This window comes from Martes martes, assembly GCF_963455335.1.
Source record: "Martes martes genome assembly, chromosome: 3".
Taxonomy (NCBI): domain Eukaryota; kingdom Metazoa; phylum Chordata; class Mammalia; order Carnivora; family Mustelidae; genus Martes; species Martes martes.
The window spans coordinates 188,255,230-188,268,468 of NC_137890.1; the positions used below are offsets into that span (position 1 = coordinate 188,255,230).

Here is a 13,239-nt window from a genome sequence, read left to right on the forward strand (position 1 = left end):
AACAGAAACTGGGGAAACACAAAATTGTCAGAAGAAAGTAATATGGAGACAACCTAGAGAGAGGAGAAGAAACAGCAGCGGTGAGATGAAGAGGGGAAGAAGGGGGCGGGGAGAGAAAGCCAACACTAGTACTAACGGGTCGGGAAGAAAACGCAAACACTAGCTGGGATTCTGTCTAACGGCTTCGGTTCCGGTTGTCTTCCGTCCTAAAAACGTGCCAAATCGTCACCCTCAAAGCCTCAACGCGCTGAAACCAGTCAGCATCTGATGTATTACTTCATTTATGTTCTGGAAGCTTCCTTTCAACAACTGCTTCTGCCGCACAGATGGTCAAATGTCTGTTCTGTTCAAGTATCACTAATTCCCTTTCTTCAAAAAATGCCACACACGTTTTCTCCTCTGGTTAACTCACTGTCCTATTTATCCTAAAAGACACGCACTGATTTACCTGCCCAGGTCCCTTTCTTCGACACCCTCGAAGGACTCCTTACTACTAGATTTGGGTGCTTCAGTTACTGACTTCCCACAATTTCAAATTTACGAAAGAACCACCAAGCTCTGGGGACTCTCTTCTCCTATTCGGGTTTACAAAAACAAACTGTTTAATTTTGCCAGCAAATTTAAATTCAAAAGGAGACCAAGCTTAAATGATAAAAAACCAGAAAACTTTATTTTTATCTCTTGAAAGACTACATTTTATACTTATCTGTAAGTTATGCAGACTCTAATAATTTGTACATATTCTATATTAATGCTGGCTGCCTCAGTGTTAGCAGGTATACACAACTGAAGAAAATTAGGGCTTCACAGTAATTCCAAAACTTCTCTGTATCCTTTGCAATGGACCCTAAAATTCTTACGTTTCTCAGGTCATCAATGATCAACTCTTATTCTCTCATTGAAAGAAATCCTCTTAATCTGCTTCTCTTTCCCCTTTCCTTAGGACATGGCTGTCAATTCAAGCTCCCATCGCTCCTCTTCTGACTCATTTCCTGCCGCCACTCTCACCTTGGCATCCCTCCCACATTATTCTCTTCTTCACCCAACCTTTCCACACGACCTTCAAAAACCAGATACTAGATTTCTTTCACTTTTGATTCTTCCCAGTTCCTCTTACCATTCCTTAGATAATAATTTATTGGCACATCATCCTGATCATCCTTTCTTTGGAGGCAATTAAATATGATGATGTCCAGACTAAAACGGGCCAATTAAAATTAAATATATTATTTAGAATATGATACGAAAATATATCTAAAAAGTGGGATTTATTTCCCGTAGATTTAGCTAGCAACTGGAAATCATGATAAATGAGTCAGAGTTTCACAGCTGCAGTTTGTGCCTGGGCAAGAATTAGAATCACTCCCCCGAATCCCAGTTTAGAGCTCGGTTCTAAACCATATCTTATCTCAAAGAAAACATGTACATATACGAACAAAATACATCCATAAAAATAACATAAAGGTTGTATTTTAAGAGTGGTCTGTATACATATTATGATCATGACTATCCTTTGTTCTTGAGGAAAAAGGTTTTTTTTTTTTTAATTTTTATTTGCAGTAAACCAGCAAAATGTAAGAATTTTCTCTTTTTTGTCTAAGCTTTTTTAAAAATGTCCTCTAGACAGAACATAACTGTTCCTCTTCAGCAGAGTACACTGAAGATAATCAGCGCTAGTATCACAAACATGTTATTGAGAAGGACTCGAGACAGAGCTTTAGAAACAGACGTGAACTGCTGTGAAAAGGGAAGGTCAGTAGGGATTTACCTTATACTCACAAATGTGCCATGAAACACAGCTCGTGACAAGCAGGGTATTTGATCAGTAGTCTAACATCATTTCCCGGGGGGGCTCCCCGCCACTCCCTTCACCTCACTCTACTTCCTTCCTACAAAGCCCCCGGATCTAAATCCTCTTCACCTCTACTGCTTCTACCATTAGCATTTCTGATAAAGAAATTTGTGTGAAAACATTTTTGTTGAAAGACAGGACAATGAAAGCCACTTATACTTGAAAATGACCTAAGTGGACCCACGAGACTTGTTTCTATTTATACATTTTTGGGTTTTTTGAAATAAGCAGAAACTGGCCAATAGCTTTTTCTATCCTATTTAAGTCAGCTAGAAAAAAATCCAACAAAGTAACCAAAACTAAGACTGCTATATCTGGATTACAAATGACAAACATAATGACCAAAACAGCTAAGATCAATGTCCACGTTTCCTTTAATACATACCAGCATCACAATTAAGCATGTGGCCAGAAAATGATATTTTTTGTTAAGTTTTATATCTCAGAAAATGGAAGTAGCCATTAAAAAATACTTACTCTTTGCTGTTTGTAGTGCTTAAACATTCTAATGCAGTGTTCAATGATAAATAACAAGTAAATGCCTCCTAGAGCAACCAGTCCTTTCAATACAGCATCGTATTCTTCCAAAAACTTCTTAGATTCATGTCCGTGAGAATGCCCATGCCCGTGCGCGTGTTGATGACTGTGATCATGTCCACCCTGAGACTATTAATAAGAATAACGAAAACTTCTGAACATGTAATTAAAAATGCCTTTTAAAATTTTGAGATTATAATCTCCTAGAGGACACAGAAAAAAATACCTTTAAATTTTTAAAGTGGTTCTGTAAATATTATCTCACTGAACTATAAGTCACCCTCTATTTAATTCTGATGTTCTAAGTGGGCTGGAAAGTATTGCCTATTTCATGGTAACTCTGAAACAAAGACCACAAACTCAAATACCTATAGGGGTTAAGATACACACTATAGTGAGACAATCAAGCAGGAGGGGTCCTTTGCAAACTGAAGTAAACAAGAACCAGGTGCCTAACATTTAGCAAAAATAAACTACTTCACCAGCAGGTCATACACCTCCTGTAAATCCCTGTAATCTAACTTTTTCTTAAATTGATTGTATTTTTATGTTTTTCTCTTACAAATTATTTTTAAAAAGTGATGAGATGTTACCTATGCTTATACAATGGAACAATAGCAAAGGCATATACTTAAATATGTGTTTAATTTTCCATATTTTAAAGCTTTAGCAAAAATAAATGTATAGAAACAAAGTTTTTTTAATTGTGAAAGGAGTAAGTTTCACAATAGTGACCTTAAAAGTTAGAAAATTAGTCTAAAGTCTTTTCCTTCCTTTTAACATCTGTATGCCTTCTCACTTGCTGGTGGTCAACTGAAGAGGGTTCTAAACTCGAAGAAGGCAAGACCATTCATCTTTAAGTAATTAATACTTCTTATGAAAAAAAATAAGTTAAATAGCAGTAAAAGACTATTCTAACTTCAACTGTTCTAATTAGGCCCAGTTTTGAAAATGTCGCTATTCTTGATGACTGGTGAAAGGGTAGGCAAGGGGGTGAGGGGACAAAAGGGGTAAATAAGTAACTAATCGACTAATAATCAACTTACCAAAAAACCTCATATTCATAATTTTAAGATTCACTAATCAATTTCTTAAGCAGGTGCCATATATTATTCCAGATTATCAATCTCTAATCTTAACTAAAAGTGAAGACAGGGAGAAGGATTACACAAAACACACAAACAATTCTTGCGGGCACCTGGCTGGTCAGTTGGGAGAGCAGCCAACTCCTGCTTGATCTCTGGGCTGTAAGCCCCAGACCTACGTTGAGTGCAGAGATTACTTAAAAAGAAAATATAATTCTGTCTCCCAAATATTCCACAAGGAGGTGGTAGGAATATTAAAAAAAAAAAAAACAAAAAAAAAAAACCTCAAACCTGTAATTTTGCATTTGGAAAAGAAAAAGCCCCAGTATTTTCATAATTTGAAGTAAAAGCAGTAATACTGGATAAAATACTCCTACCTGGGAGGGGGATAAGCAAGGTAATTAGGTGTGTGGGCGTAAGACCATAACATTAGAAGTGTCTCCTGGGATACGGGGCACAGGGCAGTCGGTTGAGTTTCCTGCGCGTGGTTTCAGCTCGGGTCACCATCTCCTGCGAGCTGGGATGGAGCTGGGTGGGCTCCACCTTCCACAGGGAACCTGCCTGATGACTCTCTCTCTGCACCCCCCTCCCTCACTCACCCAGGCCCACACTCTCTGTCTGGCGCTCTCAAATAAGTACATCTTTAAAAAATAAATAAAAGAAGTGTCCTGGGAATAGAAGAAAATAAGTGGGCTGCCAGGCGAAAAGATAAACAGCCCCAAGTGCAGAGAGCTCAATGCCTGAAACCGTGAACTGAGCGCGTCAGCCTCTTCCCGAGCAAATACGATGCCTGGGCACACCGGCCATGTGGCACAATCACTGCGAGACCCTAATGTATTTCTTCTCAAGGCTTTCCTGATACAGCATACGGATAAAAATCAGTGAGTGGGGTACCTTTTCACGTATTCATTTTCGGAACTGCTAACAGAGCAATTTTTTTTTTTTTAATTCCAGCTCTACTGATGTTAAACTGACTTACAAAACTGTAAGACACTTAAAGCGGACGGCATAGTGATTTGGTATGTATACACTGTGACGGGAAAAAGTAAAACTGATGTTACCAATTTTTGTTGCTATTTTAAAACCTAACGATTCAATTTATTTCAAAAGTGTTGCTATTAAAACTACGCAAATGGGAAGAATACTTCATCCTACAAGCAAATAAAACAAATACTAGGTTAGTGTGCTACATAGCTTGGTAATGAAGGACACTTTTAGCTTAAATATTTTTATTTTTATTTTTTTAAAGATTAAAAAGTTTTCTTACATGGGGCAGTAGATGAAGAAGGGCATCTCCACTCATTGTTCCTACAGCTAGTGCAACAAGGAATGTGAGAAGAAATTTGAAGCATCCTTGGTTAATGATGGGAACCAAGATCACGCCTAGCAAGGAAAGCAGGCTAATGACAGTGATAGAAATGATACCACAAATCCATGCTGTAGGAAAGAAATCAATAGTCAACATTAATATGACAATATAAACCAAACAGCTCTAAAGAACAATCAACATAAGATAAATGAGTCATGGGAGATAGACTATCTTGCCCTGACTATGCTTTTTAAGAAGTTTTACATTTTGGCACCGCTGTGTGTAAAAACAAGACAAATATCTGCATAGCCAAACGGAATACTTACAAGAATTAAGAAATCCAGACCTTCGTTGTATAGTTATAAATAGTACTCTCAGTAGCCCACCTTATCAGAAACAGGGACTTCAAATGACTTCTGGCTGTGATTCACTCCTAATATCTAGACTATAAATAAAATTCTACCAAGGTATAAAGGTAAAGCCATAGCAATAAAAAACTGTTTATTTAGAGAATATAATTATAAAACTCTCCTGTGATCATCAGAGGAAGCCAAGTATCTAGTGTTAACTTTGTAAATCTTTCTAATACAAAGTTTAAGAAGCTTAACGTATCAGTCCAAAATGTAAACATATTCAAAAGAGATACAAAAAAAGCCCTATTACTGTTAGTTTTTTTTTTTTTTTTGTATTTCATTTCTCAGTTTCTCTAAAGATAATTCAGCACCATCCCCCGTGATACCATCTTTACTCTACAACCAGCTCCAAATTCCCTTTCTTCCAATTTGGCTTTCTGTATCATTTTCTACTTTTTAAAAATTTCACTATATAATTTTACTGATTATATAGTATCTATTATATTCTATATTATATTATTAATATATATTATACATTATATATTAATACATGACATGATATATAGTTACTGTATTCTATATTATATTATATAGTAATAATTATATTCTGTAACCAGAATACAAGAGAAATGTTTCCACAATATGATTTGTGAGAATACACAAGTGTGACAGAAAAGGGGGCATTCTCTGCACATTTCTTTTAGCTCTTTATAAGCTGATTAGATACCAGAAATAATGCCCATGGTTCACGGGGTGGGGCATTTTCACTTAAAGTGAGATTACTTTAGGGGCAGCTGGGTGGCTCAGTAGGTTAAGTTCAGACTCTTGATTTAGGTCATGATCTCAGGATGGTGAGATCAATGCCGTCATATGTCCCTATGCTGGGTGTGGAACCTGCTTAAGATTCTCCCTCCCCTCTGCCTTGCCCCCACGCCCCTCCCCCACCTCTGCTCACATGTACAGGCACATGCTCTCTCTAAAAAAAAAAATACTACACTCTATTAATGGCTTAAATGAAACAGAAATATTTTAAAAATTCTGCTTAATTTTTATCCATAGAAAATTTCACTAAAGAATGAAAATTTTGTAAAGTTTTTAATCTAAAATGCTGTTTTTCTCATCAAACCCAAAAGGACTATAAATCTGCTGAGAGATCGTATGCTCGCTGTTATGGTAAGAGAACAAAGGAAAATACATTTCTTCAACAAGGTAAAAAATTGTCAAAGACAAAGAGAAGGATAGGTAAAGAAATGAAACTTTAATTGACCCACTAGATGCTGAACTTTATCAATACAATTGCACTGTTTCACTGGACATTTTAGTAACAGTATCCAATAACATTAACACTATAAACTAAATCTAAGCTAAATTAGCTCTCAGGACTAAACCAACAGGTCATCTACTACGAATGGAAGCTCTATGGTTTACTCTGTATCTAACATGTAATTTCTAATACAAACATGGGTAATCGAAAAGGCCAAAAGAAGATGGAAACACACAACCAGACTTTGGATTCAGTGGCTTTAATGCCTACAAAGATTTGGGAGGAAGGAAGGAAGAGGGAAGGAAAAAGATTCATTATGAAGTCCATATCCTTGTTAGTGAAAATGGGTAAGGTAAGGATTCCCCCAACTATGGTTGAGACTGTAAGGCAAAAGGGAACTGAGGTAAAAAAAACCCTATTTTAAAAAGAAAAAAGGAAGGTCAAATAAGGTTTAAAAGTTGACTTAATAATGATGACCAAGTTAGTTTATCTCCTTGTCCCCCAAGCATAGGCAAGAACAATAAAATCAGTGGGAGAGGGGCGCCTGGGTGGCTCAGTGGGTTAAAGCCTCTGCCTTCGGCTCAGGTCGTGATCTCAGGGTCCTGGGATCGAGCCCCGCATCGGGCTCTCTGCTCAGCAGGGAGCCTGCTTCCCTTGCTCTCTCTCTCTGCCTGCCTCTCTGCCTGCTTGTGATCTCTGTCAAATAAATAAATAAATAAAAATTTAAAAAAAATAATAATTAAAAAAAAAACATCAGTGGGAGAGCCTGAGTAAACAGGTTGGAGTAAAGGGGCCATTAGTATACATAAACTCAGGAAGACAATAAAGTTACCGGCCAACTAAACCAACAAAGGTTTGTCAAAACTACCACAGCTCTGTAGCTCCAATCATACTATCTGGGGAAAAAAAGGACAAAAGATACCTGTAATAACTAAACGTGACAAATTGAGGCCAGTAATAAATACATTAACCTAAAGATAAAATGTCTCATATAGTAATATACAACTCTCCCTTCCCAAATGCATTTTTCCTTACTTTGGCAATAATTCAATTTAGAAGCACTTTTTCTCAAAACAATCTATCTAAAAGCAACTTCACTCAAGAACTTAAAAACAGAACTAAAAACTACTTAGAGGGGGGTGGGAGGGATGGGGTGGCTGGGTGATGGACACTGGGGAGGATAGTCTATGGTGAACACTGTGAATTATATAAGACTTATGAACTACAGACCTGCATTCTGAAACAAATAATATATGTTAACTTAAAAAAAAAAACTACTTAGAAAAGCCAGTAATTCATATTCCAAGATATTCTGTACATACTCACTAATATATATGGATGGGGACTGCCAAAACTACAGATGAAACCCAAAATATACTACATAAACAAATTTTATGACTTTTCATAACTACTAGAAATTTGCATTAGTCAGAATTATCTTGTTCAAAAATGCACTGGAATTAGGCACCCGATTTATTCAACAAAAGTATTTCTTATTTTATACCTATGTCCCCAAGTCCAAGACAATTCATATAACCAGATTAAGATACTAAATTAGAATCTACATTTACCAAAATCTACTTGGGTAAATCTTATTTAATCTGATCTTTTCTTTTTTCTAGGGTTATATTATATTCTACACTAAGAAATATATATTCATTCCTTTCTGGATTTGCTTTTCAAGATATCTGCAATAGAAATTAAATTCCTGTATCTTATTATAAAGAAAATACCATTAATTTGATATAGTAGACATTTAAGATGATTAACTTATACAAAATAATTTAATAAATTAGCATTAGAAGCATATTTTAAAATTTGACATTACAGAGTAAGGCCCTATTAAACCAACATATATTCTTGTAAGCATATTTCTAAAAAGCTTATCATTAAAGAGTTGAGAGAAAATGTGATTCTATTCCCTACTCGTAAAAATTTTATTTGAAAATGAACATTATTCTAAGCAAATATTTCCATTCTAAAATTCTCATCTTAATCTCTGGCTAAGGATGTTCTGAATATGAAGAAGTCTAAGAAAGAGTCTATGAAACCATAAACATTCTGCACTATTCTGAGATGACTTAAAGAGTCTCAAATGGCTTTTGGTTAAGTAGCTAAAAACCAAGTTACCAAATGACATATCAACCAAAACTGAATTTGTGAAACATCAATTTGCCAATATGACACGTGAGCTCAATATCTTGTAACTTAAGACCAATCACTGACAGACCGACACATTAAATTACCCAAGTGCTTACATAAATGGTTGAGGGAGGGTCTGAGTACGAAAGGGTGTATGAGTTTATGTGTGCGCAAATGAGTACATGTCGCACATTACACACTCCCAGGTATAATTTTTAATGAATCAGCTATGAAATTCTCTCTTTCTCATGCACTTGGGAAAGTAAATTTGTGAACTAAGATAAGAAATGCTTTAAAGAGAGAAGCCCACTTTATGATTAGAAAATCTTTGGCATTTGTGATATTAGACATCTGAAACTCAGGAAATACAAGAAAACATAATCCCACCAAGAAGAAAGCCTTACATAAATCTATCCAGCATCAGAGCACTACCCACCAGGGCGCCATCCTCAATGTATCTTTGTGCGAATGCCACTTACTTAGAATAAAATGTGAATGATGCCACTTGGAATCCTTCAGTAAAATGGTATTACACTGAGCTTGGACAGTGGCCCTCCAGAACGAGTTGGTACATATATACATATACACATACATGCATGCATATAAACACACACTTCAAAAAAATAATTAATATAAATGCTTTTGGTTTTCTGGTCACACAGTCAAGTGATTATCAATAAATTGGTTATTGACCAACAATAAAAACCAAGAATCAGAAAAAGACTATGCTTAGATTAAAATTAAATAATTTGTATAACTTTGAACACCTTTATATATATAGAATACCTGTTTTTAGAATAAGAATTGTCTCATTTTTCAAACTAGAGGAGATACATTTAGTATGCTTGCTACCTTCAAAAGATTTTTTTTAATTGATCTAAAAAAAATAAATTCTAGGACTAAAAACGACCCTGTAACTTCCAGTAACATATTTTGTACTTAAAATAGAGGGCACAACTGGGACAATTATAATATAGTTTAATTCTTCTTCCTTACAGACCTTGACTTGATTGACAGAGTTGGAAATTATAAAAAGAAAAACAACTTTTAAAAGATGTCAATTATTTTGCCCCTTTAAAAAGGTAATTTTTTCAGTTCCTTGCTTACCAGGAGCTCCTTAAACTGGCAGGGTCATACTGTATACATTGAAAGGAATTTAATAATCTACACTGGTGTTGTACAAACCATGTTCATCTAATTCTCAGGTGGTATTCCAAGGGGAGTGAGAGGAGAATTTAATGATCAGAAAGATTTGGTAATTCTTGGCCACACAAGTTCCCTGAGAGCCTCTAACAGCTTAACAAGCCCAAGAATCTCTGCAAGACGAACAGAGCATGTGGCATTTTTCTAACTCACTTGATCATGGAACCCATTAGTGTATCTCCGTGAACCAGGGTCCTACAAAACATGATTTGGAAAATTCTAATGTAGATCAATGTCCTTCTACTTTACAGATTTGCATACTGAGGCAGAGAAAGGTTAAATGTTAAAATAATACAATTTCACACCTACTAGAATGGCTGGTAAACACACACACACACACACACACACACACACACACACACACACACACACTGGCAAAGATGCAGAGAATCTGGAACCCTGGTACATTGCTGAGGGAAATGTAAAATGGCACAGCCACTCTAGAAATGGTTTGGTAATTCCTCAAAAAGCTAAAAGGAATCACTTTGACACAGGAATTCCACTCCTAGGTATATACCCTAAAAGAATTGAAAGCAGACAGATACTTGCATGCCTGTGTTCATTACAGCATTATTCAAAATAGCCAAAAGCTGGAAACAACCAAGTGTCCATCAATGGATGAATGGATTAACAAAATGCAGTATATACGTTTAATGGAATATTATTCAGCCATAAAAAGGAATGGAGTTCTAACAGATGCTACAATATGGATGAAACTTCAGAACAATGAGTGAAATAAACCAGACACAAAGACAAATACTGAATGATTCCATTTACAAGAACTATCTACAACAGAACAGCCAAATTCAGAAACAAAAAAGATGAGATGTTACCAAGGGCTAGGAGGAAAAGGAAATGACGATGCGTTGCTTATCGTTTATAGTTTCTATTTGGGGTGATAAAAAAAATTTTTGTAGCAGACAGCTTGGGGTGCTTGGGGGCCTCAGTCAGTGGAGCATACAAGTCTCGTTTGATCTCAGAGATGTCCTAGCCCCATGCTGGGTACGGAGATTACCTAAAAACAAAATCTTTAAAAAAATAAGTTTGGGGGCGCCTGGGTGGCTCAGTGGGTTAAAGCCTCTGCCTTCGGCTCAGGTCATGATCCCAGGGTCCTGGGATCGAGCCCCGCATCGGGCTCTCTGCTCAGCGGGGAGCCTGCTTCCTCCTCTCTCTCTGCCTGCCTCTCTGCCTACTTGTGATCTCTGTCTGTCAAATAAATAAATAAAAATTCTTTAAAAAAAAATAATAAGTTTGATGGTTGCACAACATTGTAATGTAGTAAGTGCCACTGATTTGCACATTTCAGGGTCCACAATGGCAAATCTTGGGTTATTTGTATTTTACCATAATAAAAAATAATCAAATAGCTAGCTAAAATAAAATGGCAAAGTAAAAACTAAACCCAAAGTCCTCTCTTAATCCACTATATTCTCCATTAAATCACACTATTTTCAGGGAATTCTCAGCCAAGTGATTTACCACTTATGTATTTAACTCTTAGAGATGGGTTCACCAAAGGAGGATCCAAAGACAAGTAATTACATAAAATCATTAGAATATACTTATATTTATTTCAATGTCACCTGAAAATATATGTGAGAGCAAAGTTAAAGTATTTATGTCCCATCTAACATAAATTATCACTTATTTTTGCCAGTGATAAGAAATAAGGGATAAAGAGCTATATTTCCCATTTCAGGTAAGTTGGAAAATTTCCAGGTATTGTCTATAGATTTCCAGGTATTTCTATAGGTTTTCCATCACAACTATGTCATTAGCAAAACAGCCTACTATCTCTCACAAGTGTTATTATACACACGCTTTCTTATACTGATCCGTTAATTTTTTAAAAGTAATTAAAGCTTTCCAGCACTAAAATTTTAACAGTCATTCTCCTCACAACTTGTAAATCTTCAAAGACAATTACTATCCTTTTGACCTATGAGAAGAAACAGTTTTGATTTTATTGTACTTGAAATATTATCCTGTGTTATTTAAAGACTTAATTTTTAGGGGCCTCTGGGTGGCTCAGTCGGTTAAGTGTCTACCTTCGGCTCAGGTCGTGATCCTGGGATCCAGCCCTGAGTCTGGCTTCCTGTTCAGTGCGGAGCCTGCTTCTCCCACTCCCTTCCCTGGCTCCCTCTATTCCAAATAAATAAACAAAATCTTAAAAAAAAAACCAAAACACTTATTTTTAGAATTAACTTTTATATTTACACTTACATAAACTCTAGTACAGTTTCCTAGGTGTAGAAAAAAAGCAATTCAGGTAATAAAATTTTTCTAATTCCTAACCAAATTATTGTGCTTTTTAAATCACAACTTGTTTAGAATAAAACAAACCAAAAAAAGATCCCAAAACAACAACAAACAATTAAAGGCATCTTTTCTAAAACTTATGCAAAACAACAATATACAAACTATTAAATACAACTAACAAATGTTTCCTTTATTTGCACCCAAGATACCATATACAATAAAAAAACGTTAAATGTCTGAAACAAGCTTCACTTATTCTGCAAATTAGGTCGCTTAAAACGTTAAAGGTCTTCAAGCTTAGTTATTCACCAACTCCCTTTCTCATTATCTAGAGAGAAAATGCATTCTTTTAAAAAGAAGCGCTCATCTGTGGAAACTTTCTAATTAACTCAGTTCAAAGCATGTGCAAGATGGCAGTTTTCTACACTGTTTCAGCATTTTAATTGGCAGAAAATGCTTAGCGGCCTATTCACAACTGTTACCCCCCCTTGGTAATTAAGCTAGGGTCAACTCTATGACTAAATGAGCCAATCTTGTGAAACAAACGATTTCTAACATACACAGTATATGGCGTACTTGGTTTACAGCAGACTTTGAACAGTAATGAGATAGTAGCTGTGTCACTATGGGAGATTTATATGGAACAAGTTAACCTTTCTTAATAGTGCAGCAGTCATTAAAAATAATTACTAGCAGGGCAATCTCTCCAACAATTATTAGCATCTATCAAGACATACTTAATTCGAGCTTCATTTCTGACAGTGCTAATAACCACCTGCAAACAACTAATCAATATTCACTATTATATATTTGTTTTCAAAGCAAGCATAATTTCCTCTAAGGCTTTTTGGATTGAATAAACTCCAATTTTCAATGTTATGATTGTCAAGCATCTGCCAACAGCTCTGTTAAAATATACGATTATGTCAATATTAAAACACTGAAAACTTTAAGTTATAATCCAGAGTGGATGTAAAAACGACTGGAATTTCTTAGAAGCCTTACCAAAAAAAAAAGGCTACTAGTTTTAACTCTAGAGGCAACAATCCTGTCAGTTTGTTTTCCACGTAAAGAACAAATGTGTCTTGTTTTTAATTTAAGTCAAATAATCTCTGACCTAACTTCCCGTTTTCTCCTGCCTCAGTGGGCATTTGTAAGCACCTTAGAGACTGTGGTTCTTAAGGTCTTTACTCATCTACAAAGATCAATGAACATGAAGCCAGCAAAGGGAACGT

At 35.8% G+C, this 13,239-nt stretch overlaps 1 protein-coding gene across 2 annotated transcripts in view; it reads right to left on the reverse strand.

Annotated features, from left to right (window-relative positions):
* SLC39A10 (solute carrier family 39 member 10) overlaps window positions 1-13,239 on the reverse strand; it is a 112,573-nt gene that overhangs the window by 18,821 nt on the left and 80,513 nt on the right. For both annotated transcript variants that reach the window (XM_080799840.1, XM_080799841.1), the window contains 2 exons: window positions 4,742-4,911; window positions 2,330-2,518 (listed from right to left, as the gene is read on the reverse strand). In XM_080799840.1, the coding sequence (XP_080655966.1) occupies window positions 2,330-2,518; window positions 4,742-4,911 (359 nt within the window). The remainder of the gene's footprint in view (window positions 1-2,329; window positions 2,519-4,741; window positions 4,912-13,239) is intronic.